This window comes from Pipistrellus kuhlii, unplaced genomic scaffold (genome assembly GCF_014108245.1).
Source record: "Pipistrellus kuhlii isolate mPipKuh1 unplaced genomic scaffold, mPipKuh1.p scaffold_m20_p_4, whole genome shotgun sequence".
Lineage (NCBI taxonomy): Eukaryota > Metazoa > Chordata > Mammalia > Chiroptera > Vespertilionidae > Pipistrellus > Pipistrellus kuhlii.
Genome location: NW_023425540.1, coordinates 8,171,272 through 8,197,883, shown reverse-complemented (window position 1 = coordinate 8,197,883; position 26,612 = coordinate 8,171,272). Strand labels below are relative to the sequence as shown.

Here is a 26,612-nt window from a genome sequence, read left to right as displayed (position 1 = left end):
GCCCAGGGAGCTGGACTTGGGACTGTGGCTGGGGGCGGGGGCCGGGGCGGTAAACAACAGGACTATAAATATCAGAGGTCCTGGCGGCCAGCAGAGCGGCTGCTGAGCAAAGAGGAAGATCAGCCTATCCGAAGGGGCTGTCTGTGTAAGTAGCAACTCTGCGTTTTCCATAATAGATTCTCTTAGAGTTTGGTGAATAAGTTGATTCTGAGTCTGGTAAAGTGTTTCTTTTAGAGTAGATTTTAACAGAAGAGGCAGGTAAAGAAAATACAGAAGAAGAGAATAAAACCCTGTTACCTGAGGTGTGGCTGGTGTGCTTCTGTGGTGGTCTCTGCCCCTCTGCATGGCTCAGCTTGCAGGGGGGAGCAGGGGAGAGGGGAGAAACTGAACACCGACTCTGCCAAAGCGGTGATGTTCTAGGGGCAACATTGCATGGTGAAGCTTAAGTACTTCCCTCTGAAATGCAGAGTGAGGGCTCTCGGGGCAAAAATAGCCCACAGAGTTGAAGAGCAGAGGTGAAATATGGCCATGCTGCAGGGATTAGAAATGTCTGGGGATACTGTGAGCAGTTGCAGAAAAGAGGAAAAAAAGAAGGGAGCGCAAGTTTGGCCCACATGCAGGAATAGTCACCCTGCAATAGGTATGCCCATGTCTTAATCCGTGCCTGGGGCTGAGTTTGCCGTTCAATGGTGAGTGGGCGCTCTTAGGTAGATGTGGAAGGACCCTCGGGAGCCCGTTCGAAGTTCACTGAATGCACATCCTGGCTTTCAGTGGGGAATTCTCACCACTGGTGGGTCTGCCTGTGGCCGGCAAACCTAGGTTTTGTGATTGAAAAGTGGTGAGATTCGTGACATTTATAAGTTCGTTCTCATTGTTGTTGGATCAGCTGCCAGTAAATCCAATTTGGTTATTTATCTCCATTATTTTTATGTAGCTGTCTGACAGCTGTAATTATAATCAAAAGTCTATTATGTATTGTAAAAGAAAAAAAGATCTTAAACACAGTTGAACAGCCTGATGGTTACAACAACAGAGGATAATCTGGAAGTGTGAACTCTAATTCACTATCTTCTGCTGATGGCTTGAATTATTATTTTTTAATCAGAAAACTAAATGAGGGACAGGATTGAAATAGCCTTTTCCTTTATACTCACTATGCAAACAATTGAACATTACGCTCTGTGGAAGAGTGAGAGTACCCAGAGCTGACTTTTTGTTGAAGGCTCTATATTTACTGAATTTAGATCCTAAAGAGGAGAGATGAACTAGCCATCCCAGTAAGAAACAAAACAGCCTGCACGATTTTAATGGCCCCTTTGCCATTCTAAGACATCGGCAAACAAACAAAAAGCCCTGGCTGCTTCAGTTACTACAGGCGACCTGCCTTCAAACTACCACTATTTCTCAGGAGCTAAGAAGTCACGTTTTAGAGTCAGCAAAACCAGTTTGAATCCAGTCTTCCCGGGGACTTACTGCCTGTGTGGACTTGGGCAAGATGCCTAAACTCCCTCTTAGCCACAGTTTCCTCACCTGCAGAAGGGGAAATGCTCACATAGTTGTTGGGGTGAACTGACATGATATAAGCAATCACTCAGCCCTTCTGCATATAGTTTTAAATGCTCCATAAGTGGGAGTTATAATAAGGATAACTATATCATCAATACAAACACTATACTAAAGAATTCCCTAGATCTTATCTGGCTATATCTTCTCCTTTTTTTTTTTTTTTAAACATATTTTATTGAGTTTTTACAGAGAGGAAGGGAGAGAGAGAGTTAGAAACATCGATGAGAGAGAGAGTCATCGATCAGCTGCCTCTTGCACACCCCCTACTGGGGATATGCCCGCAACCAAGGTACATGCCCTTGACCGGAATCAAACCCAGGACCCTTCAGTCCCCAAGCCAATGCTCTATCCATTGAGCCAAACTGGTTTCGGCATCTTCTCCTTTTTTAAATATTAGTTTTAAACGTGTTATACTAGTTGGGGTAGCCTGAATAAATTATTTAATTTATCCTTTCTTGACCACCCCTCTCCTCATGTAGTTAGGCTCTTACCATGAAGTATAAGGAGGAATTTTTGTGGCGTTAATAATGTGGAAGAGGACCAGGTGCTATAGAGTCCCATCTATATCTAGCTATGCATTAGAGGCCCAATCCATCTGAGGTTGGCTTCTTGTTTTGGGGTTCACTCTAGGAAACTATCACTAGCTTCCTGTTCTCCCCCCACACCCACCCATTAAATAAAAAGTGGTTTTCTTTTTTATCTCACATCAGTTCCTGAAAAGGCACCAGCTCCCTAGCTCTGGCATTTTGTCCTGATCTCTTTCCCTAGTCTTACATTAACATGATCAGGTGTGGATCTTTCTCTGCTCACCTCGGCGGACTGTGTTCCTTTCTTCACCACCTCTCTACAAGTCACTTGTTGTATCTGTAGCTGTCTGCTGAGAGCTAGCCCTAGCGCTGGGAATATATCCGCTCAGGCATTTAACTTCCCTATTCAGAGAGGGCACCTTTTTACCCAAGAATGTGTCATCGAGTCCCAGGAACTCTCAGAAAGTATTTGCAGCCAACAGGCTAAGGGAATGCAGATTTCAGTGAGTCTTAATGGCACCGGGGCAGTGGCTGTGCAGCATTTCTCCTCAGTAGGGTTTTATCCTTGTTCCATACCTATCTTGGATGTGGTAGTAACATTTGGGCAGGTTGTTTTCTATCTGAAGACATTCAGATCCTTTAATATCGGCAGAGCATTAGACATGTAAAAACAAGAGCAACAATAGGAAGCTATACCCAAGAGATTTACAAATAGAGAAGGGTTGCCCCTGAAGAGATAAGGGCCCCCTGTGAGCCACCTCCCTGGTGGTGGCTGCCCTCACTGCCACCTCCTCATTTCATGCTCTTGTCACTTCTGTGCAGAATCCCCGACGTACCCTTTCCTTTCTTAGGTTGGTCAAGGGTGGAAAGAAGCTATCAGCACTTGGTATAACTAAAAAGTAAAACCATGCTTACAGAATGTGATTAGTTATGGCGGCCAGAGTCTCAGACTTTCTCATGCACCGTCTCCTGGAGATGTGTTTGGCTCCCTTCAGGCACATCTCTATGGTGTGCTGCCTGCAGCATCCCGCCAAGCTGGATAGTTAGGGGTTCTTGGACACCTACCCTGCCTCTGGCTGACCTTTTCACCTTTCAAGGAAGATTTGGTGCATGGAGGTTCAATGTAATGAGCCCAACAACATGGCGACAGGATCCAGGGCTAGTATTTATAGGAAAGAGAGTTATCCTGGACTTACAGGAATGCCTGCTTAGGACCGAAGCCTCATGAAGATGACAGAAAGCTCTTCTCTCTTTCAGGACAAGCCCAGCCATGTGGAGAAGCCTGGGGCTCGCCCTGGCTCTCTGTCTCCTCCCCTGGGGAGGCACGGAGAGCCAGGGGCATAGCCCCTTCTGTAAGCTGCCTCCGGCCTGGAGCATCGGGGAGCAAGACCCCATGCTGAGCTCCTCCGGCTCCGTGACCCTGGTTGCCCTTCTGCAAGCCAGCTGATCCTTCTGCCTCAGGCAGGCCGCCAGGTGAGATGGGCTTGCTGGGCTCTGGGACCTCTTCAAGGAAACTTTGCTAAGTATACATAGGCATAAAGTAAAATAAAAGTAGAAACACTATATTTATGAAGTCACATTTTTTGAAAACCCATACATCTTTGGATAGAACATGTTGGAAGAAAAAAGAATAGGAGGATATACATCAAATGTTTACAGTTGTTTCCCTGGGACTAGGACAAGTTTTTCTTCCATTTGTGTACCTGTATGTTATACCGTCCTATTATTTGTGTAATGGAAATGTTCTAGAATGTACTCTGCAAATGCCTTAATCATTTCAAGGCAACAAACAAAGACGAAGGAACACTGGAGTGACTAGACTTGCCACAAAAGTCTTGGGTCACTTAACAAGCATGTAAATTCACATACACCCATTAAATCTACATAACAAATATGTGTAAAAATATTTGTTGGGTTATTTGCTAGCTATTGACTGGGTAGAACCCTTGGTAAGATGGATTAAAAATATACACTTCATAGGATTAATTTGAGAACAAAATGAATTGTTTGTGCAAGCATTTAGCATAAGGTTTTAACTGGGCACAAGTGCTCAGTAAATAATTTACAAAGTGGAAGTTTTAGTCCTTTACAACAATACAAAGGGGGGGGGTATGAGTAAGTAAAACATAGTAAGAGTGTTTCATGTAGAAAACAAAGAGTGAGGAGAAAGAGATAAGTCACTAATAAAATTAAGTGAGATTATTCTTTTTATTTGTATTTTCCCCAAATATTTTAGTTTGGAAGACCTGCGAGTAAAGCTGGAGAAAGAAGGTTTTTCTAACATCTCCTATATTATTGTTAATAATCAAGGACTCCCTTCTCGATTAAAATATAATCTGCTTAAAAATGAGGTTTCAGAGCATATTCCTGTTTATCAACAAGAAGAAAAACAAACAGATGTCTGGACTCTCTTAAATGGAAATAAAGATGACTTCCTCATATATGACAGGTATGTATGTTCACACACGTGAACCCACACAGACCCAAACACACTACCAGAAATTAAAGATGCCTGCTTGTATTTAATTTAATAGAAATTGATTTGAGATACGACCCTTGCTTTTATTTTATTACCAAACTAGAGGCCCAGTACATGAAAATGTGTGCACTGGGGAGGGTTCCTCAGCCCAGTCCAGCCTGCCCCCTCACAGTCCGAGAGCCCCCAGGGGATGTCCTGCTGATGGCTTAGGCCTGCTCCTTGGGGCGCTGCCTCCATCACCCCGCTGCTGCTGCCACTGCCAGCTGCTGCACCTGCCAGGCCTTGGCCCTTGCAGCCGCCAAGGTATTTTCATCAATATGGACTCTAGTCTCTTCACCACAAAAAAATGACAACTTTATTTAGGCATTTTCAAGATGTCTCTTTCATAGGATATGACAATTCTTTCTTTTTTTTTTTTATCCTCCCTGGGGATATTTTCCCATTGACTTTTATTTTATTTATTTATTTATTTATTTATTTATAATATATTTTATTAATTTTGTACAGAGAGGAAGGGAGAGAGATAGACAGAAACATTGATGAGAGAGAGTCATCGATCAGCTGCCTCTTGCACACCGCCTACTGGGGATATGCCCGCAACCAAGTTACATGCCCTTGACTGGAATCGAACCCAGGACCTTTCAGTCCCCAAGCCGATGCTCTATCCGTTGAGCCAAACCGGTTTCGGCCCCATTGATTTTTAGAGAGCATGGAAGAGAGAGGGAAAGACAAAGAGAAACATCAATGAGAGAGGGACACATTGATTGGTTGCCAGCAGCGGCGGCTGCTGTTCAGGCCTTCCCCTGGTGCAGGCACATGAAGGCCCCCCCCCCCCGAGACCCCACCCCCAACACTGCAAGTCCCCACCCACCCGCACCTACTGCATGCATAGCTTGCTGATCAGTTGTTACTGTGACAGCGTCCTGAAAAATTTGCATATTCCTCTATTATTAGTACATATGGACCACTGACCAAGACTCTAGGATGTATTGTTAGGCTGTGACTTCTCGTGTGGACTTCATGCTACCTTGGCAGCTGTGAGCGGCACATATGATTTGCAGAGATTAATTTCTGATGTCAGTGGCTTGGGCATGGGCAGAACTTTTAGATCAATTATAAATTGTATTTGACCAAGTCACAATGACTAGACTACAGTTTTGATACTGTTCATAGCAATATATCTGTAACATTTCTAAAAGCTAGTGGTAGACTCACTGCATCTTGCTCTGACCTGAGCTGGCTGAGAGCTTGAGACCCGCCAGAGGACCATTCCTGTAGGTCCGTCCTGTCTTAGTTATGAGACCCCTGACCCTACACAGCCTTCTTCCAACTGCGCTGGGGCCGGAGCACGATAGAGAACACTGTGATGACGCCGGGCCTGTCCTTTCTTCCAGGTGTGGCCGCCTTGTGTATCACCTTGGCCTGCCTTTCTCCATCCTAGCGTTCCCGTACGTGGAGCAGGCCATTAAGAGTGCTTACTGTGAAGAGAAATGTGGAAACTGCTCTCTCACGGTATGTCCCTCAATGATTTTTACTGGGAGAAAAGAGGAGATCTTTAAAGAGTTATCGAAATAAGTTAATGTTTCATGACCAACTTAGCTGGTCATTGTTGGTGTACTAAAAAGAAACTGCAACAGGAATTTTTATCAGCACACACACTCCTTGTCATGTAACCTATTCTTTAAGATATCTTTTCAAGATCCATATTGCTGCTTTGGTGTAGAGTTTAGAGATTAAAAAACAATGTAGATCACATGTCTCAGTTACCAGCAAATGATGCTGCGAGAGGGTAAGTGCTCCAAGAACTCAGCCAACATACAGGCACATCAGTGTAAGATCCTGAGCGTGGTCCATGCAAGAGCTTAGAGACAGCAAAGCGTGACCACAGTGTGTTGCCTGAATTGGAGCGGGGCCCAGGGAATGTCTTCATGGAGCAAGGGTGTGAGGTGTTCAGCTCTTCCCAAGGTCTTAGCTGCCTGCCATCCTGCAGATGGGTCATGGCATTTACTTTGAAATGGGATAAATTTTCTACTCGTTCCCGAGATTTCTTTCCCAACACACAAAGCCAGTTCCATCCTAGTGAACTAGTTGAAGTTTCATGGTAGCTCTGCAGATCATTGTTCGCGCATTCACGCTGAATCTATACAGGTGTTGATGAGAGATTGATAAACTTGTTTCAGACATTGGAAGATGAAGACTTCTGTAAGAATATGTCTTTGGCTACTATGAGAAAAACCACGGAGGCTCCGGAGCCACAACACCATCACCATGGCCACCATCACCATGGCCACCATCACCATCACCATCACAAGCATGGGCATCAGCACGTTCCCACCGCCCAGCCCTCTGAGAACCAGCAGCCGGCGGCACCAATGGCGTCTGAGCACGTCCCTCTTCCAGGTCTTCACCACCACCTGAAGCTCAAGGGCCCCCAAAAACAGGGTCACCCCGTGCACTGAGACGAGGCAGGAAGTGAAAGTTTATCCCCCTCTTCTCCACAGCAGAAACTCTGAGGAAAGAGGTGTATAAACCAGTTACTCTGAAAGTTGCCCAGAGAGTCAGAGTCAGCCGCTAGCAGCTGATGCTGACACTGTCGCCATCTGGCATTTGAGCGCACAGGGTCCGCAATCACCTGACAGTGTAGAGAAGCCCTCCCCTCTTTATGCAGCTGAGTGGGGCTTTGGGCCGAGGAGGAGAACGTCATTGAGTCTTGACAGTGACGCTTGCCTCCCGCTGCCTGACAGGCAGGTCAGCTCGAGCCCACAGAAGCCAGCACCACCTGAAGCTGAAAATCCGAGGCAGAAATGTGACAGTGACCTTCAAACTAAATATCTAAACTAGGATATACTCCCAAGTCAGTCTAGACATAATTTGACTTAGCATATTTATAAACTACTTAATAAATGACGATAAAAGGAATTGGATTTGTGCAAACATGAAGAAATCTATGATATTGACTTCTAAATTTTAAGATTTATGCCACAGAAAAATTTGACCCAAACCATTTTTTTTTTTTCATTAGAGGGCCACTGAAAGGTGATTGCAGAGCCTGGTTAGTCTGTCTGTCTTTTTCTTTTTCCAGTATTCTAGTTGCATTAATGAGAACAGGAACATAAACTATGACCTAGGGGTTTCTGTTGGATAGTTAGCAACTTAGAATGGAGGAAGAACAACAAAGACAGGCTTTCCATTTTTTTCTCTCTTAATTCTCAAGACAATGTTACCTTTGTCTTTTCAATCTTACAGTTTTAACTGATTCTACCTTTAAAGGAAGAAGTGAATTCTTGAGTACCTTGCTACTGACTACATTTTAAATATCCATTTATACTTTTTTATATCTAAGACTCAAATCTTAAATTTTATTTTCACCTATGAAAGAAGGCTTTATTGTTTTCTTTACCTCGCATTGTATTAAACTCTTTAAGATTCGAGAATGCCTGTCTTGAAAGATATAAGGGGAAAGAGAAAAGAATGTTGTCTATCTCTTGATTGCTAAGTAGGTATTTCCATAGTCAATGATGGCTCACTAGGTAAACTCAATCCTATGAGCCTGAACTCTGTTATGGTTAATACTGTTAAGTAAGAATGCAGTGTACAGTTGGCCAAAGAGTGGATTTATTTCAATAAACTCAATTTAAAATGTTTAAAGCTGTCTCTTTCATTGTTATTACTTAGGCAGTTTATTATATTGACAACAGAAGTAAATTTTTCAAAGGCTTTTAAAGAAGTTAAGTAGCTGCCGAAACAGGTTTGGCTCAGTGGATAGAGCATCAGCTTGCGGACTGAAAGGTCCCTGGTTCCATTCCAGTCAAGGTTCCATTCCTTGGTTGCAGGCACATGCCCAGTAAGGGGTGTGCAGGAGGCAACTATAATAATCGATGATTTTCTCTCATCGATATGTCTAATTCTCTATCCCTCTCTCTTTCTCTCTGTAAAAAAATCAATAAAATAGCTGAGACCGGTTTGGCTCAATGGATAGAGAGTCGGCTTTGGGACTGAAGGGTCCCGGGTTTGATTTCGGTCAAGTGCATGTACCTTGGTTGCAGGCATATCCCCAGTAAGGGGTGTGCAAGAGGCAGTTGATCGATGACTCTCTCTCATCGATGTTTCTAACTCTCTATCTCTCTCCCTTCCTCTCTGTACAAAATCAATAAAATATAATTTAAAAAAAATCGATAAAATATAATTAAAAAAAAGAAAGAAGTTAAATAGCAACAAATGAATTAACTGCTGGCCTTAAAACCGTCTACGTTTAAGATGAGGATCCTTGCCAACGGAGAGGCGCTGCTCGAGGTCTCGAATGGTATTACGAAGAGTTGTAATCTCTTTGTTTTTTTCTTCTTGAAGATGTTGAAGCTTCTAAATGAAGCAAAAAAAAAAATTTGCTATTGTAATTCAAAAAGAATAAGATTAAGTACACGGAACAACAACAACAACAAAAACAACAAAAACTAATGTTCTAGTTTAAGTACAATAGAAGCAGGTATTCGAAAAAGACCTTACATTTCAAAAGGTGTAATTTTGTTTTTATAGTACATAGTGGGGGTAAAATTGGCATAAGGATGCAAAAACACACATTAGCACCATTTGTTTTAGTTTGCTCCCTTCTCCCTATAGAACTTGAAGTTGTAAAGAGGGAGTTGAGCAAAAAGAAATCTACTGTGTGCTGAAATAGCTTCAGAAGTCAGTCCGCGTTAGTGCAAAATATATCACAGAATTCTTTAGACCATCCGGAGTCAGAGGACTGCTCTAGAGTTTTAATTCGTCATGAAGACTTATGAGTTTAAATTGAAAGTGACCTTTAAGGATTATTCATAATCTAATCTTTCTGATTATATGATATATTTTAAGAAATGTATTAAGTATATTGCTAGTAAATAGTGACAACTTTTATGGGAAGAAACTAAGAAACTTTATTTTCCTAAGCATGGAAGAAAAACTTACCCTTCTGTAGATACTCTGTGGCAAAACAGTAGAATCTTGATATGATTTTGGCTTAGATTGAACTCTTGCTAGTTTGGCATCAAACTGAATCAAGTTTTAAAAGAAAATTATTGGGAATATTCTAGTTAAACAATTAGAAAAAATGTCTCCAAAATTATAAATACAATCCATTATATCATTTGACATTTAATCTTTATTCCTATATAATAAAAGCCTAATATGCTAAGTGTCCGGTTGACCAGTCAGCCATTCAACCAATCAAAGCGTAATATGCTAATGATAAATTAAGGCTGCTTGCTATGATGAGCACTAACCACCAGAGGGCAGACAGTTGACCAGTCAACCAGTAGCTATGATGTGCACTGACCACGAGGGGGCAGATGCTCCGACCAGTGTTAGCTTGCTGCTGGGGTCCAGCCAATAGGGACTGAGTGAGATGGGCCAGACATACCCTGGAGCCCTCCCCTGGTGCCTCCCCAGCTGGCCAACCTCCTGTGTCCCTCCCCTGCCACAATCATGCACCTGTGGAGTCCCTTGGCCTGCACCTTCTCACAATCCAGGACCCTTCAAGGGATGCCAGAGAGCCGGTTTTGGTCCTCTCCTGCAGGCCAGGCCAAGCGATCCCACTGGTGCATGAATTTGTGCAGTGGGCCTCTAATTAAGTATATTCTCGGTGTAACAGAAGATAGGAAAGTGTTTAAGAAAGAGCAAAGAACACCCAAATAAGATTAACCCTGGCTGCATGCTAAGGTTACCTGGGGAGCTTTTTAAAAGTACCCAATACTGGGCACTACCCTAGAGATTCTAGGTTGGGTTAGCATCATCTCTCCTTAGAATATCAAATGTTTCTATCATGCAGGGCTAAGTATCTAGTTAAGAGGGTTGAGAATCTAGTTAACCTAAAGTGAGATAATATTTCACATTACTTTGAGTGCTTTTAAAAAAAGTATTTTTAATTGGCTTTAGAGAGGAAAGGAGAGGGATATAGAGAGAGAAACATGAATGATGAGAGAGAATCATTAATCAGCTGCCTCCTACATGCCCCACACTGAGGATCAAACCCAAAATCTAGGCATATGCTTCAATGGGTAATCAAACTGTGATCTCCTGGCTTACAGGTCAATGGTCAACCACTGAGCAACACTGGCTGGGCAAAGTGTTTTTGTAAAGAAAATGTAGGCTAATTAACAATCATGGGAGAAAACTCATATACTCTTCTGTACAGATTTTGAGACAGAATAATAGAATTTGGATTTGTTTTCATTGATTTAGTTTGAACTCTTGCTACTTTGACTTTAAACTGAGGCAGGTTTTAAAAACAAATTTTCGTAAGGTCATTCTCATAGGCCTTATTTTTGGCAAAATCTCCCATTATAATTTTCCCTTCAGGTTGAGTGTAGTGCAGCCCCCCTGTGGACTAACAATAAACTGTCTCTGAGATTGTGTTCTGGTTTGGGGAGAGAAGTGGATCATGACAATGAAAATAAACAGCAGGAGGAGTTCTGTCAGTAACACAACGGACTTGGGTGAACAGGGTCCGGATGGCAAATGAAATGCACACCCTAGGCAAGGGATGGGAAGTTAACAGCAGCTCCTCTGTATCTCAGCTGCACAGTCAGCTTTCTGTGGTGTGTGGGTCACTTGATGGAAGGCAGTAGCAATCACAAAGCACCTCTGAAGTCAACATAGTCATCTTTTGCTTAATGGTTATACACGTTTCAGCACTGTACCTTACCGATAACCCCCATGACACTAAACTAGCTGGAACATGAAAGTGATCTTAACTGATGGTGAATTATGACACCATAAGATAAAGTGGGAGTCAGGCTGGGGAAATGTGATTAAAAAAAAGATGGAAAGGGAGATTAGTAAAATTTAGAAAAAGCTTCAAGGAACCAATATATTATCAAATATTCGTATCTTTATATTTTGACACCTGGCTAAGGAATCTACTGAAGGGCTCTCCAGTCAAGAACTAGAATCTCAGCCGAAGCCGGTTTGGCTCAGTGGTATAGCGTCGGTCTGCAGACTGAAGGGTTCCAGGTTCGATTCCGGTCAAAGGCATGTACATTGGTTGTGGGCACATCCCCGGTAGGGGGTGTGCAAGAGGCAGCTGGCCGATGTTTCTCTCTCATTGACGTTTCTAGCTCTCTATCTCTCTCCTTTCCTCTTTGTAAAAAATCAATAAAAAAATATATTAAAAAAAAGAAAGAAAGAAAGAACTAGAACCTCAGCCTTCCTGATGCCCTATGTGAAGTTCATTTAAATAAAAAAAAAGCTTGGTTCGTCTGCCTCTATGATATTCTACACATTTATTAGGGAGACATTTGTCTCTTTTTATCCTAAGTAAAGAAAGGAATTTCTACCATTTCTGCGGAGAAGAGTAACACTAAGGATTAGAGACGCTCCCCACTGTGTGTGTGTGTTTGGGGGGGGGGGCTGGAGGGGGCGGGGCGTGTGTGGTGGGAGTGGGTGTAGGGGAGAACAGTTCTATGAAGTCTGCCTGGACTCAGCTGTAAAATGCAGGTAATCCCTGAGTTACCTGACCCTCTCAGAGGAAACAATGCTTCCCTAGAAACCAGGACATTTGAATGACTGAAGAGCCCCACCTTCAGGTCAAGTGTTGAATGGCAGCGTAACTGACATTTGCGGAGTTTGAGCATTGCACGCGATGGAGAATGCCACTCCTGAATTTCTCTCACTATGATTAAAAAATGCCCAAAGTCTGGTCTAAATTAAGGGATGCATCCTCAAATGTAGAAGTCTTAAACATTTACCTCTAGCTGTAGTTTGATTATTTCAGTTTGTTTTTCCTTCTCTTGAATTCTTAACTTTGCATTTAACTCTGAAATTTCCATCTCCATTTTCTTCACCAGTTCTTTATTCTTTTCTTCATTTAATTCGACTGAATAAAACAAAGTATATAAATACAATTAATTCACCTTAAAATTTAAAAAATCTTATAGTTTTTAGTATTTTAAATGATACCTGAGAAAGTAAATTTTATTAATAAACACACACATAGTATTTTAGAAACTAAATGTGCAGCATACCTTTAGATATTTTTGACAAGCCTTTGCAAAATGCTTGAAACACAGAAGTCACCCATTGAATGTGTTTTAAACAAATAAAGTGATTTGTACCCTTAAGCAACAGTGACCTAGAGATTAAAGAGGTTAAACCGCATGCAATGCTCAGTGGCTAAAGACGGATAAAAGCCTAGGTTTCTAGGTAGAAAGCCTCCAAATTCCTGGATGACTCCAGAGCCACACCAAGCACCTGCATACTCTGTTCCATACAATTGGCCTCTCTGACATTCAATTCATGTTTTTATGTTTCATCAAATTTCCTCTTCCCTGAATTTCCCTATTGCTATAAATAATGCCTTACCATCCAAGATGGGAACCTCAAAGGACTTTCCTTTAGGGAGAAAGGAAAGAGTCCACTGGTCTACAACAAGCATAATGCACATACATAAGGTATCATTAAGAATGCACAACATACACTGATGAACAAAAACAGATCCAGAGATAGAGAAGCATTGATCAGACTGTCAGACCTCAGAGGGAAGGTAGAGGAGGGAGGGAGGTAGGGGGAGAGATCAACCAAAGGACTTGTATGCATGCATGTGTCCTAATCAATGGACACAGACACCAGGAGGGTGAGGATATGAGTGTGGGGGTTAGGGGGCAATGGGGGGATAAGGACACATATGTAATACCTTAATCAATAAAGAAAAATAAAATAATATTAAATAAATTTTAAAAAGAAAAGACTTTTAACACCCTTATGAAACAACTTAACTCTCAACATAGGCTCATAAGATCTGCTTTATTGAAGGAAGAAAATTTCACTAGTGAAATGATATTCAATATGCTGAGTATATAGATATCAAAGTTATGAATTAGACATTTTATATTAATTTTATACACTGTTTCACAGAAAATAATATTAAGTGCAAACACTGTGATTCCAATTTAGACATGTTATAATTTATATCACATAATTTAGGCATGAAACCTAAATTAAAACACATCAAGGCAGTGTTTATTCAAAAAAAATTAATATATGAATTTGAATTGTTTTATTATATCTTAGAATTCAGTAAATTAAAAATAAAAACTTACCTTTTTTCTGCATATCCTGATAAAGTTTCTTTAATTCTGTCTTATGTCCTTCCTCTTTGATTTTCATTTCACTTATAAGTTTGGCAATGCTATTCTTATATTCCTAAAGATGAAAATATATTCATTCTTCAATTTAATATGTACATGCTACTTTTGATTAATTAGAAAGGTGAAATTATCAAATTTTATATTAATTTTTATATGTTATCATATCTACAATAGAAGGTAAAGATATTGTTTAGTTTCAATCAGCTTTCAGAAGTACCAATTTCTGGTCTGAGAAGACAGAGACCATAGTGTCTTTTCACTTTTGCTTTCTGAATACTCATCACTAGTGTAATGAATAATACTCATTTCATAGATGCTTGAAACATTTTGTTTCATTTTATGAATAAATGCCATGACAGAAAAAATAGATCCAATAAAAGCCAAAGTTATACATCAGAGCCAATAGTAGGTACTATTCAATAGACAACCAGCTTACCCTAAAGTAGGATGAATCCTTATGAATGTGGGATGAACTTGTGTATGTAAAAATTATACAAACATCCCTAATTCCCAGGAAAGCATTACCCATCGTAAAGATTAGCTTTATAAAGGGGGGGAGGGGTTAGAATATAATGGATTTGGGATTTGAGACGGGCTCAGCAGGTGCCTGAGAAAGGAAAGAGTCCACTGGGAGCTTCTTAGGTTGTGGGAGCATATTATGCTAACATGGTTGTGGGAGCATTAGGTTGTTGATGAAAGTCCCCAAAGATAAAATTCACAATTTTCCCAGTGGTATGTCCCCCCATAAAGAAATCACTCACAGGCCCAAGATGGAGGCAGAGGAAAGGACAGTGGGAAGAATAGTGAAGAAGGCAGTAAGAAAGAGATAGCAATGAAGACAAGCGGTCAAGAAAAGCCCTGAACACTATGAGATAGGGACTTTGCTTTGAATCACTGTTGTATGCCCGCCTCCTAGTGTCTCTCTCCTGATATATATTTGTTGAATGAATGAGAGTGCCAACAAAAACTAAGTCAGAACGAATCTCAGAAAGGAATTGGGAGTGGGGAAAGATTAACCAAAGAACATACATGCGTAACTCATAAATACAGACAATAGTGTGGTGAAGGCCTGGGAGGAGCAGGTATAGGGTGGAGGGAATCAATGGGGAAAAAGGGGGGAGATCTGCAATACTTTCAACAATAAAGATAAATTTTAAAAATTAAGTGGGAAATTCTTAGCTTAGATCCAGTAAATAGGCTTTTGAGGATCCACTAACTTCCTAAAATTGTATGTAAAATTACACACACACTAGAGGGCCAATGCACAAAATTCATGCAAGAGTTGGCCTTCCTTCCCCAGGCTTCCGGCACTGGTTGCCCTCTGGCACCCAGGACCCGGGCTTCCCTCGCAGCCCAGGCTGCTTCTGGAAGGTTCTTGGAAGGATGTCTGGTCTAATTAGCATAGTATGCTTTCATTATGATATATGTAAATATGTACTGATGAACTTCCTCCTCAGAAAGGGCAACAGCTTTTAATAGATATTCAGTGATACTGAAGAGGTAAAAAAGCCCAGCTCTCCTGGCTTAGATGGCTATGACTAAACATAGAGGTACATCTGTCCAGGTTACATAAGTTCAAGGGGATCTAGTCCAGACTCATACTGTGATACTTATCCTGCCAGGCAATTTGCAGGAATGGCCAAACCTATCCAAACACTGACTTTGATTAAAGCTTTGCAGGTGAATTTCCATTCTTCATATGCATGTATCTAGGTTCCAAGGTGAGCAACTACTGAGCGGTTTTCATAAATTACTCCTGACTCAACGGTGCACTGCTCTGAGAAACGAGACAAACCTATTTACTTTTCATTCCCCATTGACTTTGCCATCTGAAGATGCCATCACTACAGTGGAATACTTCTCACTCCCACCCCTAGGACTGGAGACTAACTCTGTCTGGGCTGCGCTATCACACTGGATTCTTCTCCCCCTCTTCAGCCTGGGCCAGTCCTTCCTCTTTCTAAGGGGACCAAGTCCCAACAAGTTATTCTTGTTTGCCTTCTGGGAACCTTAAATGCCAAGAAATAGCCTCTGGTTGTAGTTTAGTTTTTATAAAGCTTAGGGATTCCCTGTCTACAAATTACAAAACCTCTCCCAGGCCCATAACATGCCTATTAAGTACCTCCAGAGTTTTTTCTGGGAAGTGGTTTTTCATGTTTTGGATGTGCCTGGAGGTTTTGTTCTAGAGAATTCTCATTGGGTTGAGGTCACCTTCAGTTTGCTCTGGACAATAGCTAATTTAGAATTGCAGTATCTAGGGCTGTGGTGTTTTCTCACCAATTTCCACCCTCTGAAAATCCCTATGATACTCTAGAAAAAGCAGTATTGTATGGCTAGACCCCTGAGACGAGAAAAGAGGTAAACATTTTCCCCCCTTCTCTCTGCCCCAATTACTCTCTGACTTCACTATCTATTGCTGAACTCTAAAGGCCAGCAAGGAAAGACTGGGAAAGAATCAGGAAAAAGGATAAAGAAAGGGGGAAAGTAAACAATGGGATTATTCCAGAGATGTTTAAATTGTCTCAGAATTGGTGATGAGAGACGGCATTTTCCAAGAGGGCGCCAGATGCCGGTTATTTCACCTGCGTGATACCGAGGAGCCCTGCAGGGCTTTAGAATTAGACTGTTTTTCTTCAGAGGCTCCTCGAGTGAGGAACCAGATTGAATTTAGAGATGGTCCTTCCAACTGAAGTTCTAAGTTTGATACAGATCTAACTAGAATTTTGGAAATCTTAGGCCAGAGTTGGACATATTGGCTCTCGGGAGATGGGACTCATTAGTGTAGTAAACCTCCCACAGGGCAGAGGGGTGGGAACTGGCATGCACCAAGCACCCTTTACGTTCTAGTGACTGCGTTGTGTATGTGTTTTATAGATGCTAACACTGTGCTGTTCTCATGGGAAAAAGAAAAGGTAACAGAGGGCACGGTGGCCCTGGAAGAGAATGAATTGGCGGGGAAGTACTCCCTTCATTTAAATGGTGCAGTAAAATTGCAACATATTACTCAAGTCTTAAAGATTAAAGACTCATTTACTTTGCAGTAAAAAAGTTCAAAAGTGCTAATAGAGTATATATACTCTAAAGTAAAAACTCTATTAACATAATTTAAAAATACGTAACAAAATAGTTGTGTTTTTTTGGTAGAAAGAAAAAGCACAAGAGACATATTAGTACATTACAGTCTGCAAGAAGACTAGAGTCCTCAAAATTTCTATTTCTTTAAAAATGTTATTACAAATTCTGGCACACACACTCATACATACATATATTTATTCTATATTTTGATTGTCTTTATTAATGAAAACAACCACTCTCCCCCCCCCCCCCCCCCCCCCAATTTAAGAAGGCAAATGCTCTACAGGGACTTGATTGATACAAAGATACATTCACTCACCTGTTCATGAGATTTTAACTTTTCTTTCATAAGATCAGCATCTCTTTTCAGTTGTTCATTTTTACCTGTGTAAAGAACAGCAAAGAGCATCCTAATATACAGCACCTTCAATTACATGGGAACATGTGTATCCTTTCAAGTTTCCATTCATGTATGTACTCAACCCTTGAAAACAGCATCTATTACACATCTACTGCATGTGCACAGAGTGCGTGAGACTGGGACGGTGAAACAAAAATATCAATCTTCAATGCAGCCCGTGGTGAGAGAGAGGTGTAAGTGGTTGTGAGTGTGATGGCCGCCCCGCAGCAGCCGTGTGTCTGCAGTGTGACCTGTGGGAGGAAAGCCAGGTCAGCTTGAGGTCAGGAGAGAGGATACTGAGGAGGAGGCCTCTGAGCAGAGACTTAAGTGCTAAGGCTCACCCTCGCGGGAGGGGGCGTTTCAGAAGGCTGGGCTGGGGTGAGCACAGCACGCATGGGACAGTGACCAGTGAAGTGTAGCACCGTTGGAGTAAACTGTGAGGAAGGTGTGTTAAGTAGGGTGGGGCTGTAGCCTAGTAGGAGGTCTGATTTTGAATTTTATTTTATGGAATCATCAGTGAATTTTACAGGGAAATTTGAATAGTGAAGTGATTATAGTTAAAAAGATTATTTTGCAGCACAGAGGCTGATGGGGGAGGAGGGGAGGCTTGACCCTAGAGGAATGGATGTCAGAAAAGGCAGATCAAGTAAGAAATAACAGGACCCTGAGTTAGGTCAGTGGCAGTAGGAGACAAAGAAAAAATGAAGATAAGGATTTAGATGACAGAGTCACCAGGAGCCTTAGTGGCTGATTGCAAAAAAGAAGGGGGTGCGGGGGGAGGAGGAGGGAAGAGAAGGGGGAATCTCCACCTTTTAGGTTTCTGATTTGGGTAAGTGAAAAATGTGCAACAGTTGGGGAAACATTAAAAGGGGAAAATTTCTAGGAGTGAGATAATGAACCTAAAGCTTTACGATGCTGTATTTGAGAACATTTCTGAGAAACATTTGGGTGTGGCCAAAGGAAGACTATCCTATAAGGTGACTGGGAAGTGTCCAGAGACCAGGAGAGAGTGGTACTAAGATAAGTAGTTAAAGGGAAGCTAAGCATCTCTCTCCTCCCACTCACCTCACTGAAGTTATCAATGCTTACAGCCTGTGTATTTCTTCCCCACTTTTTCCCAGCTTATACAACTACTAGAGGCCTGGTGCACAAAATTCATGCATGGGTAAGGTCCCTAGGCCTGGCTGTGATCAGGGCCTTCCTTCATTCCACACCGCCCCCTGGTGGTCAGCAGACATCATAGTGAACAATCAAACTCCTGGTCTCCTGGTCGAACTCCCGAGAGACATTTTGCATAATAGCCACATATATAGGTATAGATATATATGATATAGATATAGATATAATCTAAACACATCATGCATGTCTACTGGTTTCATTTGTTTTTACCAATATAAAATTGTACTATGCATATTACTTTGCAAAGAACTTATTTCTTAAAATTAGACATTCCTTCCAGTCTGTAATTTTCTATGCATCCATTTTTATAATTTTATGTAAGTAGGATCATAGCATCCATGTTGGGATACTCTTAGCAAAGTCTTTCCTCTCTCTTGTTTTCTTTCTGCCTTCTTCCTCTCCCTCTTTTTTTTCTCTCCACCTCCATACCCCTGTGTATCCTTCTGTGTTTTTCTCTGTGCTTTTGATCTCTGGATCATACATATGCATATATACATACACATTCTCATAGTTTTAGTCATATCTTTTGCCCATTATACTTTTTTTCATTTATCTTTGCTGGTCAATTTGAAGAGCTCTTTGTATATTGTAGATATTAAATTACATTAGTATTTGAAATCATGTTTTAAATAATTTATTTTTTTGACTTTTGTGTGACAAAATGACATGCCAAGTCTTCTCGTTGCTATTGTTGGTGTTCTTGTTGCATAAGAAAGCCTATTAGTCCTGCTTGGCTGGCACGACTCAGTGGTTGAGTGTTGACCTATGAACCAGGAGGTCACGGTTCAATTTCTGGTTGTAGGCTTGATCCTCAGTGAGGGGTGTGCAGGGAGCAGCCAATCAATGATTCTCTTTCATCATTGATATTTCCATCTCTCCCTCTCTTTCTGAAATAAAAAAATATTTTTAAGAAGTCTTTTCATCCTGTTTTTAAAAGTCTGTTAGTTCTGTTTTTTCCTTATATAGCATCTGAGGTTCCCAGAGTGGTTTTGCCATATTATGAAGAGTAGCACATGGCGTTAGATTGTACATGTTGCCTCGATTTTCCTTTAAGTTTGTATTCTCTTTACACTAAAGTCTTTCGTTCATCTGGAATTTATTTTTTTTGTCTAACTTACCTTTCAAATTATGTTGATATTCGATGGTCTGTTGTAGCCCTTTTACCATATTATGAAGAGTAGCACATTCTAAAGCATAAGAGATAAATTTATTTGAAGGTTATTTGCTTTCATTTTGGAATCATTCTGTCAAAGTTGAAAGACATAAAATAAAATACTGTTTGTGACAATGATCAGATCTTGATAAAGCTATCAGGCATCTCAAAGTAAATAACGTAACAACCACTTTTTAATCACCCTTAAAGTGAAATGCAATTCAGAATTTAGTAAAGAATTCTCTAAGGCACAATAAATCCAGTAGGACGGGGAGCCGCTCATGTACCTCAGCAAGACCGGCCCTAGAAGTGAGGCACACATGGACTGCCGGGGGACTTTGAGGAGCACATCCATGCGAGTTTCCCATGAAAGAACATCCCAGGGACAGAGAGCCGAGGTACAGCAAGTTTTGTTCAGGGATAGACAACCGGAGCTGGTAAGGTGGCATTTGGGATGAGACACTGCTTTACTTCCTCCCTGTCCTCGGACCTGTCCCCTTAGTTTTTCTGCCTGAGTTCTAGGGCAAGGCAGTAGCAACTAAAGGAGTAAAGACCCAACATGCTGAGTCACAGGGCATCAGCACTTTGGTGCCAATGACTTCTCCACGGTGGAAGACAAAGCCTTGCGAGCAGTAGTGCCCTGATGTGTGCGTGAAGCTTTCAGTGTGCTCTTGGGCACCACCAGCGATCGCTAAGCCTTTGATGGGTATCATTCCCACCATCTACTCAGACAAAGTTCCTGCCATCCTCCATTTTTTCTCTCTCTTGCTATTTCCCAGTAAGTATGATGGTCAAATTTCATGTGACAACCTGCTTCACGTATGTCACCGAGTTAGCTGCTACAATTAAAAAATTAAGGGGGGCATAGGCTCTGCTATCACTTGTCTTTGTGTCTTTTAGAAGCATGAGCCCAGTGATTCATGCAATATGAGACCTCAGTACTCAGCACATTGAAAACAGAGCTCTGAAACTGGAAGTATACCGGTTTTTTTTTGTTTTTTTTTTATGTGCATTTCACAATTTGAACACAAGGTGGCTCTCCCAACACATTTAAAAAATATATATATTTTATTGATTTTTCACAGAGAGGAAGAGAGAGGGATAGAGAGTTAGAAACATCGATGAGAGAGAATCATTGATCAGCTGCTTCTTGCACACCCCCTACTGGGGATGTGCCCACAACCAAGGCACATGCCCCTGCCCGGAATCGAACCCGGGACCCTCAGTCTGCAGGCCGACGCTCTATCCACTGAGCCAAACTGGTCCCGGCACCAACACATTTTTTTAAACAAAGAAAGCTGGCTCAATAAATTGTTCTTTAGAACACCCTTCATTATTTTAGAATAGATTTTAATTCTTGTTGCAAACATTTACCCAATTATCATTCTAATAGACTTTATAATATAGTTTGAACAATACTATTGTCCTATTCAACTCTTAAAAACTAGAGTTCAGAATACTAAACTACTATATAATTTAATCAATTGTTGAGCTCAAATTTAAGCTCTAAAATTCACTAGTAATTTGCATCTTAACACCTATTTCATTAAGCAGTTGGAAATGTTAAATACAATTATACATGACAATAATTTTTACAGCACTTGGTCCTCAATACTAACATTATTTACCATCTTGAAATGGCAAAGAAATTCTTTATCTGGTGTCAAATGTGGAAAATAAAATACCAAGATCTCATTCTTTATGGTTGAACAAATTCAACTGCATACAGAGTTTGTTCTTCTCTAAGGGAATTAGCACCCACTTGACTTTATGAGTTGTCAATCTTACTAGTTCGTTTACTTCTGCTGTGTATTATCTAGCCAGAGGCCACTAGATTTAAAATGAGAACTGGACGTTTAAAAAGTGTTTAATTATATTTTCCAACATAAGATACACATGAAACACAAAGGTAGTGAAAAGTGACTATCTCTGCAATCCTGCCCCCACACTAACCGCTTCCCTCCCTGAAAGCAAGCCCCACAGAGAAGCGCCACCTGCTCAGTGCACAGCTCCAGCGCAGGGAGCCCAGGCTCCTGGGACACACAGGTGAGGGTGGGTGCAGCTGAGAGGGCGGCCATGGGAGCTGAGCAACACGTGGTGTGGGTGTCTCAGGACAGAGGGGAGAGCGTCAGACTGGGACCGCCTGTTTTAACACTAATTTATTTATTTATTTATTTATTTTATTTTGGAGTTATTGTGAAGCAGGAACTCAACTGTATTTCCCCCCATGATTTTGAAAGCCTGGATTGATTCTTGGATTTGCCATTTCTTAGCTGAGTGGACTCAGATAAATTATTTAACTTCTTTTATCTTATTTTTCTTCATTATTGACGTTGAGTAATTAATCCTATTTGTCCGTTAGGGCTATATTAAAGATAAAATGATAGTCTAGAAAGTGCTGTGTGAATTTCGAATATTTTACAAATGCATGGTGCAATATTAATCACTGTTGTACCCCAAAGTACTCTCATGATATTAGTATTCCTCCAGGCAGCCAAGAACTAACCTTCTTTAAGTGAGGCCTCATTTGTTTGCATTCCTTTTAATAAACAGTTAGCTTTTTCCAACTGCATATTCAGTATGTTGTTCCTTCCAGCAGTTTCTACCATTTTCTGTAGAGAAAACAATATATATCATAACCAGATCAATGCTGTTAATTTTATTTCCTTACCTAAGCATATAAAGCTAATGAAAATACAGACTACTTAATATCTGACATAACTTGAACCCCCTTCTTTCTAACCATTCAACCCTGTCCCATGGTTAACAATTCTTCATGTGTTTCCCAAATATTTTATGATTATATAACTGAAGGGAAGGATCATATTATACTCTGTTCTACGTTGCACTTAGTACTATTCTCTTGAGATGATGTCATATAAGCACATCCAGATCTACCTCATTCTTTTAACAGCTGCACTGAATTTCATCTATGCATATTCTGCAATTTATTTAAGTAGTTCACTATTGAGGAAAATTTGTTGTTTCCACTTTTTTGCCCATACGGACAATAAATAAGCATTCTTGAATATCTCTCTCTGCTATCTTTGTGAATAGTATAACAGCTGCCATATACCCATCAAACACCTTCAGAAACGATCAATTCATGACCAGTCTCATATTGTCTATACTAGGGGTGTCGAACTCAATCAGAAAAGGGGCCAAAATCTAAAATCCAGCCTAAATCGCAGGCCAAATGGTTTACTGAACAGTCATAAACTGTCATTGTGATGGAAACGCAGCAGAGTGCAGTGATGACAGCGCGGTGCGGGCCACATTGCAAGGCCTGGCGGGGCGGATTTGGCCCGCGGGCCTTGTGTTTGACACATGTGGTCTATACCCACTTTCCTATTATCTTCACTTCTGAATTTATCTCAAAACAACTCCCATAAATTTACTTCATCCAGAAATATTACCATCTATATGTGTCTATAAGAGACAAGACTCTTATGCCGAAGCCGGTCTGGCTCAGTGGTAGAGCGTCGGTCTGTGGACTGAAAGGTCCCGGGTTCGATTCCGGTTAAGGGCATGTACATTGGTTGCGGGCACATCCCCGGTGGGGGGTGTGCAGGAGGCAGCTGGTCGATGTTTCTCTCTCATCGATGTTTCTAGCTCTCTCTCTCTCTCCCTTCCTCTCTGTAAAAAATCAATAAAATATATTTTTAAAAAAAGAGACAAGACTCTTAAAAACCACCATTATCATATAAAAAATGAACAATATTTCTAATTTAAAATGTTTAAGATATAATAGACATTTATAAAATAAGCTCCAAAAATTTTGCACCAATTCCTTTCCTTAGATTAGGGGTGTCGAACTCAATCAGAGAAGGGGCCAAAATCTAAAATCCAGCCTAAATTGCGGGCCGAATGGTTTACTGAACAGTCATAAACTGTCATTGTGATGGAAACGCAGCAGAATGCAGTGATGACAGCGCGGTGTGGGCCACATTGCAAGGCCTGGCGGGACGGATTTGGCCCGCGGGCCTTGTGTTTGACACATGTGCCTTAGATAAATAGTGCTAAATCTCTTTCTCTCTTATCTTGGTAAGAATCACTTGTTTTTAAAAAAACAAAAACAAAAAAACAAACACCATGCTCTTTGTTTAAAAGCTTATAATAGCGGCCCAACCAGTGTGACTTAGTGGTTGAGCGTCAACCTATGAACCAGGGGCCACGGTTTGATTCCCAGTCAGGGGCACATGCCCGGGTTGGCGACAGGAGGCAGCCAATCAATTAAAAGCTCATAATAGTACCTCAAAATACTTATCATAGTGAAAATTCTTTTATGATGACATATTACATTGTGTGGATGAAAAGCAGAAATAGAGAAGAATGATAAAACAGGAGAGAAAATAAAGGTAGGTGTTATTTCCTCTCCCCTTTCTGCTTCACAAGCCCAATCTCCAAATCTTTAATTTATCCATCTATGTTTTCTCAACAGCTATCCCTGCTCCTCTCCCAGGTGGAGGAACAAACAAATGTTTGCTTGTGGGTTTGGTCTGTCATGAAACGTGTCCAGAGTTGGGGAGGGAGGACTTCAGTGGGTCTGCTTTTACATAGAGAGAGGAAAGGGGAGAGACAGAATAGGAAAGGCTACAAAACCTTTTAGTCATAGTGGTAAGACACTGAGGACGGAGTCTACTTCAATTCTTACTAAATCATTCCTGAGTTTACGGACATCTTGGGCGTTTAAGTAGGTATTTTCCCGTTAACTTTAGCAAAAACGATATAAATTATTTACTGCCTTGACCCAGAAACATTTTGATGCATTAGAACAAATGAGCCAAAACCATATATATTTTAAATATGGATTTTTAAGGGCTTACTTAGCAAAGTACATCCCCATTGTCTTTACCCTGCTCATTTTGGGCTATACATTTTCTTTCTTTCCAATTCCTTCCACTGGCAAAATCTGTTCCACGTTTCCCCTATACACCTTAACTGTTTGATACCTTTACATACCTTTTCTATCTGTGAGAAGTCACTTAAAAGTTTGTCAAGATTCACACTGCTAACCTTTTTCACACATCCATTGCTGCTTTGATTCATGTCCAAACTAGTGCAGAGTAAATACTGTCAAAACAAATAACAAATAAAATCTAAAGCACTACAATAGTAGTAATAAATACTAACGTTTCTGTCCTCTACTCAGAGCACCTACTTGAGCTCCATTCCACTTAGAAGTTTTGTCGTGCCCATTAACAATAGCCAGTGCGTTCCGGCTTCTCCACTGATCTCCAGCTCCGCCCTCACTGTGTTTTCTCTAGAGAAATCTAACATGATTGTATCGATACATTGTATCATACACATGTAAAAATTAAATGTCCCTACCACATAAAAAATAATTATGCATCTGTTCAACATTCATTCCTTGCCATCAGTATGGCAGGACTTAAAATCTGATATATCATTAGATCTTTAAATATAGTATTCTCAATTTAAGGTATTTAAAATACCTCTCATGCTACAAATATTTTTGCTGTGTTCTGCAGTTACTGCTATGGACTGAATTGTGAAGTACTACTGTATCTCACAGTGACTATGCTTGGAGACAGGGTCTTTAGGGAATAATTAAGGTTAAATGAGGTCATTAGAGTAGGACTGTGGCCTTATGAGAAGAGGAAGACTAGGCATTCCTGTACACACTAAGAAAGGACTAACTTTGCAGTCCTGTCTCTACCATCCATTAAAGAAGAAAAAGGAAGATTAAGAAAAAGATTTAAAAAAAGGGAGAGCTCTCCCTCTCTCTCTCCATGTGCTCACACAGAGGAAAGGTCACGTGAGCACACGGTGAGAAGGCGGCCACCTGCACCTCAAGGAGAGAGCCCTCACGGGATACCAACCCCACTGGCACCGTCATTTTGGACTTCCGCCCTTCAGAACTGCGAGAAAATAATTTCTGCAGTTTACGCCACGCAGCATGTAGCATTCTGTTAGAGCACTTTGGAGCAGATTTTTCATATGGTGTTTGGTAAACAAAAGACATCTGGAAATTAATATGCTCACAGCAGTCACTCAGTGATGCCATCCTCTTGTTATTCTGTGTAAGGACAACCTTTGGAGTAGCCAGCTGGCTGATGCAGGGGAAGAATAAGAGTTTGCTTGTTCCTATGGAACCAGTCCTGGAAATGCAGGAAGGATGCGGAAAGGCTTCTGCAAACCAGCCAGCACTTCGATGTGGGGGTGTGAGAGTGTCTAGAAAAATTAATGCCATCTAAAAGTATGAGACACGGTGTTTAGACTTTTCTCTGGCAAAGAGGAAGAAAACGCAAATTTGAAGTTCAGGCCTTCTAGACCGAGGAAGGAGCATGACGTGGGAAAGTGGCAGTGGCAAGTAGTCCAGAGTCAAAGGTTGGTAAAAGCCTAAAGTAATTATTCAATGTCATTTGGGAGGCGTATGTTATTTAAGATGAGGGACATCAAAATACAGACATTGCTTGATGATTTGGTCATTAAAAAGTTCCATGTCCTCCTCTTTTTAAGATTATATTACATGAACAACTATAGTGTTTTTTATTTTATTATTATTTTAAAAAAATATATTTTGATTTTTTACAGAAAGGAGATAGTTAGAAACATCGATCAGTTGTCTCCTGCACATCTCCCACTGGGAATGTGCCCGAAACCAAGGTACATGCCCTTGACTGGAATGGAACCCGGGACCCTTCAGTCCGCAGGCTGACGCTCTACCCACTGAGCCAAACCGGTTAGGGCTATTAGTGGTTTTTTAGATCTGAAGAGAATTTTAGCTTAACATTTTCAATTTTTACTGAATTATTATCCCATGTATTACATATTTGAGCAAAACTCTATATAAAATCCCTTACATGCTTAAAAGTTGGTCCTTCAGGCAGGACAATTATCGTAATAGCATCCCAAGATAAACACAGTAAAATTCCTCTTGGGGTAAGATGTAAAAACCACCACTATTGATATGCTGTTGTTATTTAATAGAACTATACAATCATTTGACATAGCTAATGCATAATCCTCCCTCCTAGCTTTGTGTTCCTTTTTGGCTCCAAACGTTTTATTAAATAACAAAGGCTTACAGGGCTTTGCCTTTTACCTATATGGTCCCCAAAATTCTAGTTTAGCACCTTAGTTGGGATTC

General features: G+C 40.9%; 2 protein-coding genes across 5 annotated transcripts; one reads left to right on the top strand and one right to left on the bottom strand.

The window, feature by feature from the left end:
* LOC118702908 (selenoprotein P) lies at positions 1-8,215 on the top strand. 2 transcript variants are annotated; one of them, XM_036409456.2, is made up of 5 exons: positions 1-145; positions 3,351-3,566; positions 4,330-4,542; positions 5,967-6,084; positions 6,753-8,215. In XM_036409456.2, the coding sequence occupies exons 2-5, from the start codon at positions 3,364-3,366 to the stop codon at positions 7,398-7,400; spliced, it is 1,182 nt and encodes a 393-aa protein (XP_036265349.1). In that variant the 5' UTR covers positions 1-145; positions 3,351-3,363; the 3' UTR covers positions 7,401-8,215. The 2 variants fall into 2 exon arrangements, with proteins under 2 accessions (XP_036265349.1, XP_036265350.1); XM_036409457.2 differs by having other exon boundaries at positions 34-141.
* CCDC152 (coiled-coil domain containing 152) lies at positions 7,773-26,021 on the bottom strand. 3 transcript variants are annotated; one of them, XM_036409460.2, is made up of 10 exons: positions 25,554-26,021; positions 24,461-24,571; positions 22,005-22,110; positions 19,464-19,532; positions 17,086-17,150; positions 13,644-13,746; positions 12,294-12,421; positions 9,517-9,600; positions 8,781-8,931; positions 7,773-8,304 (listed from the first exon to the last, which is right to left on the bottom strand). In XM_036409460.2, exons 1-9 carry the CDS (start codon positions 25,710-25,712, stop codon positions 8,809-8,811), a joined length of 948 nt encoding a protein of 315 aa, XP_036265353.1. In that variant the 5' UTR covers positions 25,713-26,021; the 3' UTR covers positions 7,773-8,304; positions 8,781-8,808. The 3 variants fall into 3 exon arrangements, with proteins under 3 accessions (XP_036265353.1, XP_036265355.1, XP_036265354.1); XM_036409462.2 differs by having other exon boundaries at positions 24,461-24,554; XM_036409461.2 differs by lacking the exon at positions 25,554-26,021 and adding an exon at positions 24,632-24,810 and having other exon boundaries at positions 24,461-24,554.
* Positions 26,022-26,612: the final 591 nt, after the last annotated feature.